This window comes from Populus nigra, chromosome 14 (assembly GCF_951802175.1).
Source record: "Populus nigra chromosome 14, ddPopNigr1.1, whole genome shotgun sequence".
Lineage (NCBI taxonomy): Eukaryota > Viridiplantae > Streptophyta > Magnoliopsida > Malpighiales > Salicaceae > Populus > Populus nigra.
The window spans coordinates 10,654,477-10,675,052 of NC_084865.1; the positions used below are offsets into that span (position 1 = coordinate 10,654,477).

General features: G+C 31.9%; 2 protein-coding genes and 1 pseudogene across 2 annotated transcripts; 2 read left to right on the forward strand and 1 right to left on the reverse strand.

Annotated features, from left to right (window-relative positions):
* The first annotated feature begins 222 nt into the window (after window positions 1-222).
* On the forward strand, window positions 223-3,015 carry LOC133672753 (microtubule-associated protein RP/EB family member 1C-like). The gene is made up of 6 exons (XM_062093270.1): window positions 223-448; window positions 546-701; window positions 786-889; window positions 2,017-2,233; window positions 2,303-2,416; window positions 2,513-3,015. The coding sequence occupies exons 1-6, from the start codon at window positions 341-343 to the stop codon at window positions 2,792-2,794; spliced, it is 981 nt and encodes a 326-aa protein (XP_061949254.1). The 5' UTR covers window positions 223-340; the 3' UTR covers window positions 2,795-3,015.
* A 122-nt stretch (window positions 3,016-3,137) lies between these two features.
* Window positions 3,138-3,888, forward strand: LOC133672754 (uncharacterized). Its single transcript, XM_062093271.1, has 2 exons — window positions 3,138-3,366; window positions 3,482-3,888. The coding sequence occupies exons 1-2, from the start codon at window positions 3,346-3,348 to the stop codon at window positions 3,701-3,703; spliced, it is 243 nt and encodes an 80-aa protein (XP_061949255.1). The 5' UTR covers window positions 3,138-3,345; the 3' UTR covers window positions 3,704-3,888.
* Window positions 3,889-10,406: 6,518 nt separating this feature from the next.
* On the reverse strand, window positions 10,407-12,173 carry LOC133672413 (cyclin-D3-2-like; annotated as a pseudogene).
* Between the last annotated feature and the right edge of the window lie 8,403 nt (window positions 12,174-20,576).

Consider the following 20,576-nt stretch of genomic DNA (forward strand, 5'->3'; position numbering starts at 1 on the left):
ATATGTGCATATAATATATTCTAAATTCTCTATGCGTATTCAATATTAAATTATGGTTACCAAAAGGCCTAAAGTGCATTGTTCAAAGCCCACAATGATTTGGTCTCCCTTCAAAACCTAAGCCCATAAAACTCACCCGGATCCAAAAAAGACCCACCCACAAACCCCGGTTCAGACCGCAACGGTTAGATAGTTCCATGTCAGAGACTTTAGCCATTTTGAATTCCAAAAGGAGCCCGCTCTCCTTTCTTTTTAAACTCTCTCTCTTGCTCTCACTCTATCCACACACAAAACACGCACAGAGGCTCAAAAATCGATCGATCGATCGAGAGAAACAGAGATGGCAACTAATATCGGCATGATGGATTCGGCTTATTTCGTTGGCAGATCTGAGATTCTCTCTTGGATTAACACCACTCTTCAGCTCAATCTCTCCAAAGTCGAAGAAGTAATTTCGTTGCTGATTCTCTTCTTTCTCTCTGATTTTTCCCTAATTTGTTCTAATGGGTGCTTTTTTTTTGTTTTGATTTTCTCTAATCATGTAGGCATGTTCTGGTGCGGTGCATTGTCAGTTAATGGATTCGGTTCATCCAGGAATGGTGCCAATGCACAAGGTCAATTTCGACGCCAAAAATGAGTACGAAATGATTCAAAATTATAAGGTTCTGCAAGATGTGTTTAACAAGCTTAAGATCACTAAGGTTTGTGTATGCAATTTTACTTTTCAGATCTCTTGAATGTTTCGTTAGTTTGATTCTGATTTTTTTTCTTGGAACTTTTTTTAGCATATAGAGGTGAGCAAGCTGGTGAAAGGCAGGCCGCTCGATAACCTGGAGTTTATGCAGTGGATGAAGCGTTATTGTGATTCTGTCAATGGAGGACTTGTCAAGTAATTTCACAGTTTATTGTTTTGTTAGGGTTTGCTTTGATTGAAGTAAATAAATTGGGGGAATTGTTGTTGTGTGATTGTGGTCAATTGTTTGCAAAATACTTGGAACTTGAATTGCTGGATGTGATGATGAGTTTTTTGGAATTCATGCGCAATTTCTGTGTTATATGATTTGTTATTATTGTATTTGCCGAATTATTTTTTGGATGTGGTGTCAGGGTTTATCGAACCAGTAAATTCGAAAATATTACTCGGGTATTACATTTTTTTCCCGACAATTTGGAGTAAAATCTCTTGAAATTGTGGAGTCTCTTTGCTTTTTGAGTAATGGGAATTAGAATGGCTTAAAAGTGATTTAATTTAAATAAAATAAGGGCCCTTTTTTGGAAACGATACTTAAAAACAGGAATTGATGAATTGCAATTTTTTTTAATCTATTTTTTTACAACAGAGTGAAAAGTTTGACATATTTTCTCCAGTTTCAACCTGTTTGTCTAAAATTATATGTACTGTTTTTACATGCTAAAATTTTGTCCATCACTTCTTCTAACCTTTGTAATGTGCAAATCTTCAGTTATAGAGCAAAAGTTTGCAACCAGTTTTAGGCAATACTTGGAAGATTTTACTTCTTTTTTTTTCGTAGATATAAAGTTGCATAAATGCCGTATGATTTCTTTTTCTAGATCATAAATAATAGGACACCTGTACAAGGTTTGAAGTGTTTGTTCTCACAGTGTTGAGAGTTACGGGTTTGTGTTAAGTAGTTGGATGTACACGGAAGGGATTGGTGCTCACTACTGATACGAAGCTACCTAAGACAGTGGTCGTGATTTATACGAAGACCTCTATAGCTTATAAGTTGTACACGTATCAGATATAGACTAACATATGATGATCTATCTATATTCTATAAGAGACTGTCCTGTTAATGAAATTGCCTTTGACATTCTAAAAAATATATATATATATATTTTTGAGAGTTTTTAGTATCCTTTTTCGGTTTGATAATTGCAAATTTCCTATTACTTTGAATTGATTTCTGATGGTATACGAACGATGATCTTTGTGAATAGAGTCCTAGTATAATCATGATGCATTGATGATTTACTTACTGCTTTTGTGGTTAGTTACAATCCAATGGAAAGGAGAGAGGCTTGCAAGGGAGGAAAAGAAACAAGCAAGAAATGTCTACAGTCTCAAGCTTCAAGCAAGGGCTCTACGACTGCTCCCAAAGTTCAGTCTTCTCACAATACTCGAAGGAGCGATGTGTCCTCGGCACACCCTCCAAATCAATCTGTGAAGGCTTCTAAACCTCCTTGTCCAGTGCCTGCATATGATGCAGAGGTATTATATTATTTTAAGGAACGGGACTTTCATAACATGTAGAATCTAATGATACAAATTGATTTGCAGGTCACCGAGTTGAAGTTGTCAGTGGATAGCCTTGAGAAGGAGAGGGACTTCTATTTTGCAAAGCTGAGAGATATCGAGATTTTGTGCCAGAGCCCTGGGATCGAAAACCTACCAGTACTACTTCTATGACCATCAGATTTGCGTTGTTTAACTGAGTAATTTAACTATTCTCTCAAAGTTGTAATCTGTGATCCCTTGTTTTTTCCACAGGTTGTTGCAGCAATGAAGAGAATCCTTTATTCTACTGACGATGATGCATCAGTATTAGCAGAAGCTCAAGCCATGGTGTCGCTTCACCAGAAGGAAGCAGAGCACTTGGGTCCCATTGCTGAGAAATCAACAGACGAAAAGGAGAATTCAGATCCTCAGAAGAGAAAGAACATTGCGAATCTTGACGTTGATGCTGTAGGCATCTCAACATTGTCACCGAGGCAAAGGCTTTCTGATGCAACAGATGTCCATTGCAGCGGGTCACCTCTTATGACCTACTGAATTTTTTACCATAATCTTTTCTTCAAACATATGTAGTGGTAATAGCAGCTACAGCAGCACCTATATCTCCAATATTCGCAGCCCTTTTACCAACAGTCCTGCTTGATGTTATATATATGTAGTAGATTTTACATATATAGCTCTGGAAGCAATAATAGTCGGACAGTTGATTCAACAGCTTATAATTGTTTTGAGTATGAGTTTTGCTTGTGTTTGTGCTATCATGTGGCATTGATCTTCCATGTTCTTTTCCAATATTTGTTCGTCTTTTGTTCTCATGTGTCATTGCATGCTCGAAAGAAAGTAGTAATATTTGCTTTAGGATTCGTGACAAGGTAAAGTGACACGTGGAGGTGTTTGCATGCTACAAGGGCCCTTTCCCTGGCCTAGCTTATCGTCCCATGAAGACCAAGCAACAAATGGCCAACTTTACTTGAAAAAAGAAAGAATCAAAGAGAGACCTTTCCTATTTAAACATTTATTAGGAATGATAATTCCTCCCAGCATTCCCACATTAAGGCTTCAAGAGAATCGATCGCCGTGATCTTCAAATGAATACGCACACAAGGAAGGTACTCTCTCATTAGCTTGATTTGTTTTGAATATAAATGAATGGCATGGCCTTTGTAATTTCCATCTAATTCTTAGTCTTCCCTTTCTTTCAATAACAACCATGACGCCTGCCAGGAGACAGAGGCTACCAATACACAAGGTGTACCGGAAAAAAGGGTAGAAACAGTAGATTATAAGTCATCCCCAGGGCAAGGCCAAGAGATGAGGAGGGTGGTGGTGATTCACCAGTCCAATCACCATGACAATTCAACCACAAGTGGTGGCATCTTGGCCGGTGCCGCGGCTTCTGTAGCATCCTCCCTGGAGTTTGCCAAGGATGTTATCTCTGGAAAATGACAGCAAAGAGCAGAAATGATTGCATGAGAACCCAACCTCTTCAAGGTTCTGTTTATTATTATTCTACAACTTCGACTTCAGCACTATTTGTGTATTGATCAATCCCCTAATAAATTTTGTTCTGCAAGCGGGTGTTTCTTGGCGAAAACTATATGAAATCATTAATCAAGCAGTCATTATTTTCACTTTGGTTCGTTATCTCCATTTCTTTCTATCTAGTCTGCTTGCTAATACTTCACGGTGAAATTTACCTTCTTTTCTTTCTTCTGTTTTCCGTGGAAAGACTAATCATGTCACAGAAAAGCAAGAGCAGTAACAGCGAAATCTACCTACAGCCCACGCGGCATCAGCAAAACATCAAATTTACTATGGCACAATACTTATATATTACCATGCATGATGTAGCATGCCAGCAGGCAATACATGTACAGCAGCAACAATACTGTAAAATAAAATCAATTTTCTAGATAGTTAACAGGAAATTAATGGAGTTACTGTTTTATTGGTTGGTTTTGACGGGCCACGTTTACTGTGGAAACTTTTGAATACAAAAATGTTAGCTTCATTGTGTGGGATGTTGGAGGATAGGATAAGGTACAAGATCTAATGTACATATGATCTAATGTTTTTCAGTTGGAAGAATTTATTAATCAGAGGTATTATTTATTTACTTTATGATGTGTTATATTGAACAAATCATCTTCCTTTTTTTTTTTTTCTCTTCAAATCCTTCATTGTGTAGATTGGACCGTTCCGGAGACATTACTTCCAGAACACCCAAGCCTTTTATTTGTGGTGGATAGCAATGATCGAGAAAGAAAGGGTCACATGCAGTGGTTTTTCACCTTTACCAATGGAAACAATGGCATAATGGAGAACACATTGGTAGGGAAGCTGATGTATTTCAAGAAGTCGCGGGGGAGATGGCTTGTTATAAGATTCATTAGAATAGTCAATTTTAGAAAAAAAAAATGCAACTAATATAGGGTTGTTTCTATTATTAGAGGGTCTTGTATGAAAGCATCGTCTGAACTCGGATGAGAAGAATAATTATGTTATGTTGACCTTAACTTCAATTGAATGTAAAGTCAATAAGATGGTCAAAGGATACTATCAGGCCATCTTGCAAAATATGTTGTTTCTCTACCTTGCTTTTGACTTTTCTTTCGCATTGCTTTTGATTTTTGTTATGTTTTTGTCCCTGCATGATTGATAACTCAAAGGAGAAGCTTAAGCTTCAGTAAGGCCTATTTAAGAGAGTTTACGTCGGGGGTTTTTGTCTCCTAAAATTGATAATTTGGTACCTGGTGCTCGTTTACCAAATCTACTAGTTCATAGAATGTTGCATTTAGAGTGTGCAAAGATGAAAAAAATAGGCAAAAGAATAGCTAGTCAAAAGTTTGATATGTGAAAGTTTGAGTTTTTATGCTTATCCACTCTACTTACCTTAAAGAAAGATGGAGGATATATGCAGACAGTCATGCAATCAACAAAATCACTATCAAATACATATTTTTTATTTTTTATTTAAATGATATGCTTGATCAATTAGTTGTCTTTAAGGTGTTTTCAAAAAATTGACTTAAACAGCTGATATTATCATATTTGATTAAGAAATAACAATGAATGAAATACCACATTTAAGACCTCGAATAGCCTTTATAAATGGTTAGCCAAGCTTTTTGGCATTTTAAATGCGCCAATCATATTTATAAGGGTTATGAGTAGGTATTCAAACCATTCTTAAAGCCATTTATTATGGTTTATTTCAATTATGTCCTAATATATAGTTAAAAGTACAAAGGAGCACTTGCTTCAATTACATCAAGTTCTAAAAGTACTTTAACAAAATAGGTTGTTTATTAATTTGAAGAAATGTTTATTCTTTTACAAAGAATTTGTGTTTTTATCCTTTATTATAACAGTTAAATATGTAAAGCCCTATTAAAAAAAAATACAGGGCATTATAAAGGGGTCTATACTAGCTACCTTTAGAGTAGTTCAAAGATTTAATGAGTTATCATCATTCATAAAGATTCATAAGAAGTTTCAGCTCTATTATAAACCCTATTACTGAATGCTTGAAGAAAGATAACCTTCGATTGTCAAATTCAGCCCAGAAAGCTTCTGAAAGAATTAATGATTTCATAACAAAAGCGTTTATTTTAGTACTTTGTGATTTTAACAAGTTATTTGTTATGGAGTGTGAAGCATGTCATGGTAGTATTGAAGCAATTTTGAACTGAAACAAGAAGCAAGAAGAATTTTTCAACAAGAAGTTATCCAATGCTAAATGATGCTATTCCATCTATGATTTAGAGTTTTATGCTTTTGTGCATGTTGTTTAGCATTGAAAATATTTATTGGTTTATCGAGAGTTTATACTTTATTTGAGCCATCAAGCATTGGAGTATTTGAATTTCCAAATAAGGTTTAACGAGTGTCATGTGAAATGGATTTCCTACCTTAATGAATTCAATTTTCTTCTACAATACTAGATGAGAGTCTAATATAGTAGCATATACACTCAACATGTTATTTGCTTTGCTAATGGTAATGAATACTCAAGTTATACGCTCTGAAGTTATAAAAAATCAATTTGTATCTTATCCATATTTCAAACATATAGTTGTGAAGTTGGAGGGGTTGACATGACATGAAGAATGAGTATTTATTAGTATATATTTGATCTATATCTCATCCTTATCGATTACATAATGAATGTTTATTCAAAGGCAATCACTTATGCTTTCCATGAGAGGTCTTTGTATGAATAAATTATTAAAGAGTTTCATTGAAATGGCTGTAGAGGACATTTTGGTCAAGACAAGATGATGGTAATAATGGTTGATTGGTATTTTTGGCCAAAAATATTGAAGGATATGGATATGGTGGTGAAAAAGGTGTGATCTTGCCACTTCAATAAAGGTAGCTCACAAAACACAAGGTTATACATTCCACTAGAGGCATCATGGATTCATTTAAGAATAAAATTTATCTTTGGACTTCCAAATATAGTTAAAGTCTATGATTCCAACTTTGTTGTGTACATTGATTTTTGAAAATGACACACTTTATTCTTGTTCAAAAAATATGGATGTTACTCATATAGATGAAATGTCCTTCAAGGATATAATGAGGTTATATGATGTCCTATCTTTTATTATTTTTGATAGGGATGCTAAATTTATAAGACATTTTTAGAGGACCTTGTGGAGGAAAATAGGATCTGGATTGAAATATTCTAGCACATGTCATCCCTAAACAAATGAAAAAACATAAATGGTTAACCAAAATTCAGGGAATATGTTGAGATTTCTTATTGAAAATCATGTAAAAAGTTGGGATTTTGTTATTCCTCAAGCTGAATTTGCTTACAATAACTTTATGAACTTAAAAATTAAAAAAAAAACACCTTTTAAAGCTGCATATGAGCTTAAATCTCATTATGTGCTTGATTCAACCCTTTTACCACTTAGAGCTTTGATATGTGATAATAAAATGTAGATTATGTATGGAGGGTTTATGAAGAAATAAGGTGCTTTGAAGGTAAATAATAAAAAGGTGTGCTAATACAACTAATCTGCATCATCAAGTTAAAAAGCTTGAAGAGGGAGACTTCTTGTGTACTTAAAGCAAGAGAGATTTTCTAAAAGCACCTATCATAAGTTGAAGTCAAGGAAGTTTGGACCATGTAAGGTGTTAAAGAAAAGAAGCTCCAATATTTATGTGATTGAACTACCATTGAATTTGCATATAAGCCTAGTTTTCAATTTTTCTAATTTATATCCATTAAAAGGTTTTGAAAGGGAAGTAGTTGAAATTTTAGAGCAAGTATAGCAGTATCCATGAGAATATTTAAATGTAATTGAATTTGTGTTGGATGCAAAATAAAATCAATACTCAAATAGGGCAACTAATATAAAAGATTTTTAGTAAAATAGTTAGGCAAAATAGCTAGTAAAAACAATTGAATGATAGAAGATGAGCTAAAGAAGTTGACCGAAATATGTATGCTGAATTTGTCAAGTTTTTCTAGTCAAAGTCGAGTTTTACAAGCAAACAGGAGCTCGCTAATATTTTATTGTATTCATTTGTTTTTTATGATTAAGATAGTGTTTGTTATTATGACGGTTGTTTTTTAAATAGTTAAAACCAAAATGGACAGGCACCAAAATGGATAGGCACTAAACTTTGAATACCCTAATAATTCAGTAAAGAGATTAATTGAAGAGAAAATCTGATTGAAAATCCAAGGACTGAACTAATTACTGAGTCCATTTTCTTGTTGGATGATTTAATGAACTACTTAAAGTTGAGAATAAAGCATGGATAGCTAGCTAGATAAACAATGTTCATAAATAGAGTTATGAGTAAATGTAAGATATACAAAATCTCTGCTTTCTTCTTCTATTCTCCTTTAATTCAAAACATATTGTATTGAAATTATAAGTGTAAATCAATGCTGTGTGGAAATCATGCATTTTGGCTGTACATTATATACTTAGCCGCTTAATTCTTGACCAAATTACTATCTTTTGTTGAAAATTATGCATTTTGGCTGTACATTATGTGCCTCATGATAATACATCTTTTAATCATAAATGTTTTTGTCTACTTCTTATTAAGTCCTATCAGATTGGTTGGCACAGGATGGCCAACTGCCCTACTCAGCTCTGCTCATGTGAAGCCTTTTTTATACTTTTTTACCCCACCGCCATGAATTTCCATTCTAGCAGAGCTGATGAGACCTTGAATCCAGTGGGGTCCTACCTGAGATGCCCAATTTCTTCATCCTGATTAGACCACAACAATCAAAACGTTAGCCATTTAGCTAATCAAAAGAGGGTAACTGTAATTTTTGTGACCATTACCCACCTTCATAAGTTATACTGGCTCTTGAGCGAGTGTAATGCTGGGAGATTGATTTATTTTACCTTTTTTGAAAGCAACTCCTTTACAGGCAGGGAGTAGCTGAACTTTAGCCCACTGGTTCTACAATCTGCACCTTTCAATTTCAGATTCAGCACCAAAGTAGAAGACAATGGTGTACTAATGTTTTGACAATTTCTCCCCATAAATGTTTTTTATTTTCTAATTGAAATGTCATCTGTTGAACTTTTACATGGCAAAGATTAAACATCTTGTCAGCAGTCTTGCTCTATACTCGAAATGATATATTTATGAGAATTTTCTTTTTCGGAGCCACTAACTGAACTCAAAGCCTATTGAAAACACGATGAGTATATACCCAATTACCACCCTTAAATCTCCTCATGAGGTTTTGAATACAATCTTAAACTGTTTCTGATAACCTTACTGTTCTTTCACTGCCATGACTCATGTCCCCTGCTTCGTCATTGGTACATCAAATATTCATCATTTAAGCTGCTATGCTTTCAATGTGCTTGTTTCTTTCCTCCTTTTAGGACTTTTCTTTTTCCAAGTTTGACATAATGAGTTGAAGCAGGTGAGAAAGAAGTTCTGCAGGAGAGACCAGCGTCTCTCCTCGTTCGTATTTTTGTTATTTGCCCGTGCTTTCTTAGAAAAGATGTCTTGTCTCAAATCATGCTAAGAGATTGTTACAAGGCTTATTCTCCTTGAGAAACAACACAAAACCATCAACAACAATTGGGTTGCTGGCATCATTACATAGGTTTCCCTCGATATTTACAACTTTTGCTTTAAGAGATTATCACCGTGGTTCCTAAAAAGGCAAAATCCTTGGAACTATTTTATTTACAGTAAATGCTGCATTGTTAAGCTTTCAAACATTAATGTGCTCAAGTAGACTTTACAGAGAGCATTAATTCTGACTTCTAAAACCCCAACCACAAGGCTGATAACTGCAAATGCCTATGGGTAGAATTGCCATTTAGTACAGTCTGGGGGATTTTAATAATTTGGAGGTCAAGTTGGTAATGTATGCCATATGGTCTTTTACTAAGAAATCCAAATTTTCAAACTTCAACCATTTACAGCTGGGTTTTAACTATCACATGATTCCAGAATCATATTATCGAGAAGGGTCAGGTGCCTTTGTTGTTGCATTGCAAATTCTCCCCCCTTTTTTTTCTCTTTGGAATTTGAACACAACAAAGGCATTATCGTGACCATTAATTGCCAAACTATACGATAGTTAAAAGCGAAAGAAAAAAGAAAAAAAAGGGAGAATTTGTTGGGACAATAATATGTAAACGCGAGAAAAACTTGCAGTATTCTTACCAAAGCTTTTGGTTGAACATACCAAATATTTTACACAATAATATGCCAGAATGTCAATATGCAAGGACAAAGTTTTGGTTTTACTTTTCACACATACAGGAGTCCTTCTCATTCATCTTGGAGCACAATAGACAAACAAAACACTAGAAGCACAGTTGTAAATGTAATGTGCTATTATATCACCTAAACAGTTATACTCAAAGAGAGATTGGTGTTATCTGATGAACAACCCAGCAAGAACTGTCTTTAGTTGAAAATCTCAAACCATTAATCTATAGAAACAAAGATTTCAGGAGTCCAACTCTATCTATGGTTGCACTTCTAACAAAACTAATATGGTTGAGGTGAACAAAAACAGGATAATCTTGGGTTTATTTAGTAAACCACGTAACATGTAATAAAGGAATGGTTCAAATACAGACATCATGTTCTTACCTATAGGAAAAACATCACCACCTCCTCATTCCTTTCTCAAAGAGATCGCTAAAGATTTGGCCAGAAATGCATTTGTTAATTTATGCGACATAAAACGTCTGCGCCTCTTACAGATACAACAATTAAGATGCTAAAGAGGAAAATTATGATAGCTTGAGACATTAATACAGAAAGATTAACGAGGACTACTAAGCACATCCACGCACATACAATTTAGTGAAGGCAACTGCATCTGCTGAACCTGGGCTCTGCTTCTTTTGAATTGAGGCACTGATGACGATGAGAGAGATGATGCCACAGCCCATGAATTATTTGAGATATCAGAGCTGAAAGATGCATCAATGACACCATTTGGGCTGCTAGGTGTGGACAGATACTTGCGCTTGTGGCATTGGTTTTGATTGCCTGATGGCTCTATAATGAGCTTGTAACACTCATTCACTTTATCCTGTTAAAATGCAGCAACCAGAATTAACTAATAGACCACCAAGTCCAAAACTTCTTCACAAAGCAGAGGATTTAGGATCACAATGAAACAGAGGAACCAAGTTAATAGCACACAAACCTCATTGGTTTTGAGCACAACCATAAGCTGATTTGGTATTCCAGTTGATTACGCGGATCACCCTCCTTAATAACATGTAGCATTGTCACAGTAGCTAATATAGAAGGAAGATAGCTCATGAACCTTGAATCTGAAATCAAGATCCAATGTCGAAAATCATGAGTTTGGAAGAAACTATAGCATTAGATAAGATTCATGTCCGATGGATTGAGTGTTTGATACAAGTGAATCCATTAAAGGGCAGTCAATCAATTGACTTTTCAATTGCTTACCAGAAATGACAGAAAGAAGTAAACGTTCACACCTCCATAAAAATTCCCAATGCAAGTGGGTTTTTAATCCAAGTCTCCTTGTAATGTGATCAAAGAAAGAAATTGAGGTTACAGGATTCATCCTCCATTGAAGAGTTGACAGTACCAGCAGCTACATCCTCTTGATGGTCTTGGCTTCAAAAATATAATTTACATCCTCCACCTGAAAAAACAAAGAAAACACAAAACCCCATCATTAATAACTGAAGAAAGCACAAAATCAAACATCGATAATTGGTTCAATAAACACACAATGAGGACATTTTAACAAACACAAAGATTGCAAATTTTGCACATACTTGCAAGTCTAAAAGAAGTGGCACATAGGTTTCCTCCATTTTAACAGCCAGAGACAAACAAGCCACAACAGCAAGTTGACCTATCCATGGCTTATCTCTTTGAAACCTTGAACTTGAAATGAACTCATCAAAGTAGTTGACAGTAAGAACACCAGTAAAGCACTGAACCCATAATGTGCCTTTACCCTTAAAAATCACTCAACAGCCTCTCTACAAGCCACCATTAAAGATCCATCTATAGAGCTTCCACCATCAAAACGAACAAGGGTCTCTTTTTCTTTGGAGATTAAAGACAGTAACTCATTATCTTCCCAAAACAAGTCTTGCTGAAGCAAAACAGATGATAAAGTTTGCTCCTTTTTTTATATATATTTTGATCACAAATTCATCATCAAAACTATAAGAATAGTCCTCTCCAAATCCTTCCTCTTCACAATAAAGCCCATTAAGAACCAATGTTGGGCTTTGTCTATGCGTATCTTGTTCTTGTAAGAAAGACATCTTCTTCATAGAAGAAGAGATTCAATCCTCTTCTCATTATAGAATACCATGAAAATGAAAAGGAAGGTAAAATCTCTCAAGCTTCTCTTTGTATATATTGCATATCTTTCTCTCTTTTTAGGCCCTACCGAGAGATGGAGTGATAGAGAGAGACAAATACAGTAGGGAAGGGAGGGATTTTATCCGAGAACCCTTTCACGCCTGTCCTTTTTTTTCCCCTTAATTAATTTCTCATTACCTTTCCTCTATTACTTTGATACCAATATTATTTTTGTATTTTCTTTATTATTAGTACAACTAAATTTCTTCATTTTTTTAACAAATGTTTATATAATTAAAAGGTCAATAAATATTAAAATCAATGGAAAACCTAACCCTTACCCAACCCCATTATTAGATTGGGTGGCCTATATCTGATGTGGCTAGTTTTTGCAAGATGAGAGGAGAAAGTACACTTATTATGTATTGTCATCGGCGATTCGACTATATTTAAAAATTTAAATATAAAACAACGAGCTTTGAAATTAAAAGAAATAAATCATCATAATTTGTATATAAAATAAAATTGTAATCACAATGACAAAAGAGTTTCTTAAATTGAAAATGAAGCACATACAAAAAAAAATTACAGTAAAACTTCATCTAAACATATATGTAGTGAGGTAATGAAGTGGAGCTTGTAGAAGCTGCGATTCTGAGCATTTGAATGAGGTTTTGTCCCAAATAAACTATATGGATGACCTAACAAATATTTTTATGGATAATTGAGATAAGTCTAGGTCCAATAAAAGACTTGGTTATGTCAGACCAAAGTAATGACTAAAAAAATCATAACAGAAGATCTGATCGTTGAATCAACCTTAAATTTGATTAGATAATTCTAACAGCCATGTTCATATAAAAAATGCTTTGTCGTTCATCAAACTAATGGATCTCCCAAAATTAGGTCTCAGAGATGTTATTTGGGTCAATTTTGTATTTTTTTTATTTTTATGGATTTATTTTTTTATTTTAGATTTTATGTTAATTTTTCTTTTTCAAATTTTGATTTGTATCCTAATAGAGATAGGGTTTTCTGACATACTTAAATGTCTTATATAACCTCTTAAGAGGTAGACATTATTAGACTTTATTTTAGAATAATAAATTATGAATTTAAGGCTTATATCTGCAGCCTTTTCACTCATCAAAGTTTCTTTTTTATGCTTGTTGTTGTCTATTGTGATTTTGCCAGTATTAATTGGTATCAAAACCTAATGATCTCGGGTTCATTGTTTGTTGTGTTACAATCTTGTGGATACTTATTTATTTGTTGTTTGCTATTAATAACTATGGAAGGATGAGGTTACGAAGTGTGGCATGATCAAAGAGGGGATTAAGAGGTTGCCTCATGAGAGACAAACATTTAGAAGGTCATCATAGAGGATATGCGGGGGCAGATTGTAGATTTGAACGGCAGGTTAGAGAAGAGGGACCTGAGAGACCAAGATTAAAAGAACAACCATGGGTCCCTAGCCAACACTGAAGGCCAAAGGCAGGATCAGAGGAGACAACCTCTTGATCAAAAAGAGAACATGTCGAAGGATTTTGGATTTCATATCAAAATCCTTGAGTTTGTAGGAATTTTACAAATAGAGAAATTCATAGATTGGTTGAATGAGGTTGAGAGAAGTTGATACTACAAGTTGAAGTGCAGTTGGGAAAGAGGATAATGTTAATGACATTTCCAATTAAATACATGATGTGCTAACAAAATTTATAGATTTGATGTCAGAAGAGTTGCCCTAGAGATTACCTTCTATGAGAGAGATACAATACCATATTAATCTAGTACTGAGTTGTAGTCTATTGAATATACTAACTTATAGCTAGCCTTAAAAAGGAAGAAAATTTGTTGAAATAAATGGTGAAGTTGCTAGAAAAGGAGTACATTTAAAAAAGTATGAGCTCATGTAAAGTTTTAGCTCTCTTATTCCCTAAAAATAATGGTTCATGACGTATGTGAGTATAGGGTTGAGCCATTAACAGGTCACAATAAAATATTAGTACTCAATATCATAACTAGATGACATGTTTGACTAACTGGCAGGTTCAAGGGTGTTTTCCAAGATCGATCTCAAGAATGACCACCATCATATCAAAATCAAGTCGAGGATGAGTAAAAGATGGCCTTTAAAACACAATATGGTTTATATGAATGGATGATTATGTTATATGATATGTGTAATACTCTCAGCACTTTCATGAGGTTTATGCATTAGAAATTGAGACCATTCATAGGCAAATTTGTTGTGGTTTATTTCAATGACATCCTGATTTATAGTTATATTCTGAGGATTTAAGGGCTATTTTTGGCACTTTAAGGAAAGAACAATTATATGTCAAACGTAAAAAAGTTTAAGTTCTTTACTAGTATTGTAATTTTTCTTGGTTTATTGTGTTTGTTGATGGTATTCAGGTTAAATAATCTAAGATTTCTATAATTATAGAGTGGTCAATTATAAGGAATATTCATGATGTTTAGATTTTTCATGAATTTACATCCTTCTATAGGAGATTCATCCAAAACTTTAGCTCTTACACTTATTATGAAGTGTCTAAAAGGATGTACCTTTCAGTGAATAAATGAGTTCAAATTCAGCTTCTGCTAGTGAAGTAGAAGATTAGTAAAGCTCATGTACTAGCATTTTCAAACTTTAAAAAATTATTTGAGATAAACTATGATCCATCCAGATAAGCATTTGAGGAGTTATTAGCTAGGATGAGCGACCAATTGCTTTTTTCATAAAAAATTATCAAGCTCAAAGAAAAACTACTTTATGTATGATATAGAGTTTTAAGCTATTATTCAAAGTCTCAAGCATTGGAAATAGTACCTTGTGCAAAAAAAAGTTTGTTTTAATCACAGATCATAAAGCTATGAAATACATAAATAGGCACCACAAGCTAAGTCATCGACATGCAAAATGGGTGTCGTTTATAGAAGAGTTTACCTTTTCACTAAGATTCCAATTGAGCAGCCTAAACAAAGTATTTTTCCAATCAGTATGTGAGTTACTTTGCTAAGTACCTTGTGTAAACGAAATAATTTTATGCTGTTGAATAGTTATGTATTTCATGGTTTACAATTATGTATTCCAGATTACTCCTTACAGGAACATATTATATGGGAATTGTATTATAAGAGAAACTTTGGATGGGATAATACATTGGCCTTAGTGTCAGCAAATTATTATTAGTCTAAGTTGTCAAACCAGGTATCTAGTTTTACAAGGACATGTGTTTTTTATTAGATGTCTAAGGAAATCTTATCAAATGCTGTGTTATATACTCAATTACCGGTTTTTGAAGCTTCGTGGCTAGATACTAGTATGGATTATTGGTTAGGCTTACCTCATACCCAACAATTCATGGATTCTATTTTTCTAGTTGTGGATAGGTTCTTAAAGATAACCTATTTCATAGCCTATTAAAAGATTATGGAAGCATCCTAGATAACCCACTTTTATTTTAACGAGGTGGTTCATTTACATAGCATTCATAGGTCTATCACTTCATATAAATGTGAATTTTATAAGTGATTTTTAGAAGAGCTAGTAAGGAAAGATCGGTACCCAGTTAACTTTAGTAATGCTTACCATCCTCGAACAAGTGAGTAGATAAAGATGGTTCATATAACCTTGAAAACTTATTGTGAATTTTGGTAGAAGATAGCCAAAATAATAGGATATAGTCTTGTTATAATCTGAGTCTGCTTATAATAAGTTTTAGAATTAGACCATCCAATTGAGTCCATTTAAGATAGTTTATAAATAGAATTTATGTGGAGTGCTGAAGTTAACACATATTCTTATTGGATGACCGAGTATCCAATATGAAGATATGACAAATTACTTGTATAGTATTCATGAGCAATGAAGAAGATAATCAATGAAACAATGCAGAGCATAAAACCTTGATTGATACTCATCGCAAAATAGTTGTGTTTGAGGTTGGTGTTCTTATATGGATATTACTTACTTGTGATAGGTTTCTAGTAGACATCATAGTTTTAAAACCCAGACCAGCGGGTCGACTTGGGACCCGACCGACTAGGGGCTAAAACCAGGTTGGATTTAAGTAAAAATAGAGGAAGTCAAAACCTGGGGTGACCCATTGACTTTTATTTTTTTACTAAAACGATATCGTTTTGATTTAAAAAAAAAAAATCAGAATTGACCTGGAAGACCTGGTCAAAACCCAGAACATAAGTCTTAGGTCGGGTCGACCACCAAGTCGGGTTTAAAAACTCTGGTAGACATGTACAACAACCTAAAGGAAAGAAAGATAATTCCTTGTGAGGTGTTGCAAAAGATTAAAGACAATGCATACATACTTCTCTTTCCTATTCATCTAAAAACTTTTGATTTCTTTAATGTTTAACACTTCACATCTCCAATCAAGAGGGAATGATGTAGATGAGTTTGTGGAAAATAAAGGTTTTGAGCATTCAAATGATGTTTTATCCCAAATAGACTATATGAATGGCTTAATGAATGTTTTTATAGACCAATAATATATATTTAGGTTTAAAATGAGGTCTGTTCGTGCCATACCAGAATAATGACTAAAAAAGATCGTAGCAAAATATCCAATTGTTAGATCATACTCGAATTTGGTTACATGATTTAACATGTTATTTTCTAATTATGATTCATTTTATTGTTAATCGAACCATCAGATCTCAAAAAATTAGGCTATAAAGATATTTTTTGGGTCAATTTTGTTATTTTTCTGGATTTATTATTTTATTTTGGATTGCATGTTAATTTTTTTTTTTTTGGATTATGATTTGTTTCCTAATCAAAATAAAGTTTTTTAGCTTATTTAAAGGTTTTGTACACCTCTTAATAAGACATAAATGATTAGAATTAATTTCAAAATAATAAATTATAAATTTAGAATTCATACGTCAAAATTATTGTTTTTCTTGTATTTCTTGTTGTTATCTATTATAATTGTAAATTTTATGAATATTAAATGATTGGTTGAGTATAAAAAAGTTATTGTCACATTAATATGTATAAATAAAAGTTTATTGTTCCTTGGAGGGTAATTATTTCATAGATCCATTTTAGATGCCGGGCTATAGCTTATAGATATATGAATGGGAGACAATTATATTAAATCCATGAGAAGTGATTCTATTATTGGCAAATGGCCTAATTTCAGTCATGTATTTATGTTAATTACTCATTTGTAACTCTATTTTTTAATTTTGTCAATTAATCTTGATATATATCAATTATTTACTTAATTAATTAATTCAACAAATTTAGTGACCATAAGGGTTAATCAAACAAATTTAAAGAACACAAGAGTTAATTGATCAAATTAAGAATAAATGAGTAGAAATGAATAACTTGCGGAAACACAAATAAAAAATTGAAGGTTTTGCTTTTTATTATTTTCACTAAGAATTTATTTTTATTTTTTTCTTCTTTTTTATATTTATCTCTCAATAAATAAGGATAATTACCAAAATTCCCTTGTAAAAAATCATTATATTAAGAAATATCCATCAATACATTTGTGTATCTATCTAACTTCAAAACATGTTTTAATAAATAAAACAAATACCATATATATAACTCTCATATAACACTGTTAACCCATTTCAGTTTTTGTAGTAAGAAAGATTTTATTTTGAGTGTGTTGATACAAAAACATTTAATGGATTTTATATAGAAAATTAACTTGTACAAGATTATATGTCTACAATATATATTATGTTTACGATAATTTCTTCTCTTTTTTAACCAATTATATTACAAATATAATTGTAGGAAATTTTTTTTTATTATATATAAATATATATAATTGTAAACATAATATATATACATATAAATATAATTGCAATATTCAATTAAAAAATCTTTTGTATAATAATTTCTATACAAATCCCTAAATTGTTTTTCTTAAAACTAAAAAAATCTATTAAAAAAGGAGTAAATTCACAATAATAATAATAAAAAAAATTTATGTGTGTGTGTATTGATCTGAAGTTAAGTGAAGAGAAGTAAATATAATTTTTATTAATAGTTTTTTTGAGTGGTCTAAATGTTTATGTTTTGAATGAGTATATAATTCTTAATTATTTTATTCAAATCTGGTGGTTTAAATAGGTATTGGTATTCTACAAATTGGTAAAACTATATAAATATATAAAAGTTATGAATTTATAGTTTTAATATATTTTGATTTGTTACTAAATATATTAAAAGAAGCTAGATTGGTTTCACTTTCATATTAACTGTGAAAATATTTCTTGGTTTTTTTTTAATTTTATCATTACTTTTTTTAAAATTAAATCTTTTTATGATGTAATTGCATGTGATACAAATTTTAAATTGTAATAGAAAGGTAAAATTAATATAAAAAGGATTAATAAGAAAATGCAAAGCCAATTTCAAAGTTTTTATAAATTTTAATATTGTTTTAGGAGTTCATTTGATTCATTTTTTACTTGTTAAATTTAAGAGAAGAGAGAGAAACTCGTTAAAAAATAATAAAAGAGAAAGAAAGCTATTAATTGGCCATATTTGGACATTAAAATAGAGGGTTTTTATGTCAATGATTTGCTTTTCTTAAAGAAAGTTTAATAAAAGTGGTTTTTTCTTTAATTATGGCAGGAAAATTAGATTGTGTTCTATTTGATTTATTTTATTCAATTGATTTTTATTTTTAAGTAATTTTGGAAAAGTTTGGGTTTGTTAAGTGTTTTTTTAGGTTTATATTGTGTTTTAAATGTGTTTTCAAATTAAAATAAGCTAATAAATTAAGTTTTTATGTTCAAAAGCATCGATCTTGATTTTAAAAAAGATTAGTCAGCAACAAGTTACCTACCATTGTAAATGACATGTTACCGGCCTTACAAAAATATAAAAATGGACCTAAAGAAAAAAAACTTAGGCGTAGGCTTTGAATTTTTTAATAAGACCAAATACATGGGCTTGACTCATTAACGACTACCGTCTTTGTTTTTGTTTTTGTTTTATTTTTATCCATTTCAATTAATTATTTCTATTTAAATATTGATTTATATCCTCTTTTATTTTTTAAACAAATTGAATTATTATTTTTTAGATAGTGATTAATCTTTTATATTATTTTTAGTTGCGTGATACTTGTATTTGTATAAATTTTATATAAAAATAAAAATTATTTGTTATTAACAACAATCATTAGTCGCTAAAATAAAATTAATAAAACAATTTCTTTCTTCAAGATAAAAAAAAAACAAAAACAAGTTAGTAGTATTCACAATAATGAGATTTTTTTAATGTTTAAAAATTATTTTTCTAAAATGTTTCGAACAATATGAACAATGAAATGTCTCCAAATCTTTTTTTTCTAACAAATTTCAGAAATTCTCTAGAAAATCTTCAAAGACTAACAAAAATCATTTTTTAAAAAAAACTATTTAGACAACTTCTCTAAAAAATCTTCAGTGATCCCCAAACTTCTTCGAGACTCAAAAAACATTTTAGTGAAATAAGGTTGGTCCGAAACAAACTTGAAAGCCGAAACAAGTACTACTTCCAACTTCATGCTTTTCACGTCAGTCTTCAAGTATTCCAAACATGTTTTTTGAGTAAAAAATAAGCAATATTAAAAAAAAACAAAAGTCAAACAATATAATTTTAACCCAACAATAACTAAATTAAACTTGTGAAACCTTAAATAATTTCTTATTTTAATTCAAAGTTGCTAAAGTCAAACAAGGAGTGAAATGTTAGTGTTTTATGAAGAAAAAAAAGAAAAAAGAATGAGAGTGAGAAATAAATCATCTATTGCGAAATTTTGGAAGATAGAGCAATGTAAAAAGAGTACTTGACAGAGGTCAAGAAAGATGGAGTCGATGTTGGGTTTGTTCAAAGAGTGAAGAGGAAAATAATAAATCTATGTTGGGTTTGTTCAAAGAGTGAAGAGGAAAATAATAAATCTGACTCGATATTGTTGAGGATAACTCAAATATGAATTAGGGTTTTTTTTAATTTTTTATTTTATAGTGAGAGAGAAAACAAGAGGCTGATGGTTTTGAAGATTTACATGAAAAGCTAAGTGAGCGAGAGAGAGGGGAAGTGGAATATTTTAGAGTAGTAAACAAATGTTGTGTTTGTTGGGGTTACTCGTCGGTCACCATTTTTTATGTATTTGATTAAAGTGATTGTTTAACTTAAAGGTGTGGTTGATTTAAAAAATAAAATACAATCTTTTAAAAACACAAACCACATCTTATAAAAATAATAAAAAAAATACATGTTTTTTATATGTATCTCACCAAAAAAGTCAACTACACCTATATCCCAAACACTCTCTAAACATGCCCTTCAACTTTTTGATATATATATAAAAAACAATTTCAAGCTAAAACATACATTGACTATGCTTGCATTATTTTTATTTTTTCATTGAAAAATATTTTTTAGTATGACATGCAATGGATAAATTGACTTGGTTAACTTACTATTAAGAAAATATAAAATGCATCAAGG

Bases quoted from the DNA above. Each gene is read 5' to 3' on its own strand.
- LOC133672753 (XM_062093270.1), top strand. From the start codon at position 341: ATGGCAACTAATATCGGCATGATGGATTCGGCTTATTTCGTTGGCAGA. The intron at 449-545 runs GTAATTTCGTTG...CTAATCATGTAG, and splicing joins ATCTCTCCAAAGTCGAAGAA to GCATGTTCTGGTGCGGTGCA. The intron at 702-785 runs GTTTGTGTATGC...AACTTTTTTTAG, and splicing joins ACAAGCTTAAGATCACTAAG to CATATAGAGGTGAGCAAGCT.
- LOC133672754 (XM_062093271.1), top strand. From the start codon at position 3,346: ATGAATACGCACACAAGGAAG. The intron at 3,367-3,481 runs GTACTCTCTCAT...GACGCCTGCCAG, and splicing joins TGAATACGCACACAAGGAAG to GAGACAGAGGCTACCAATAC.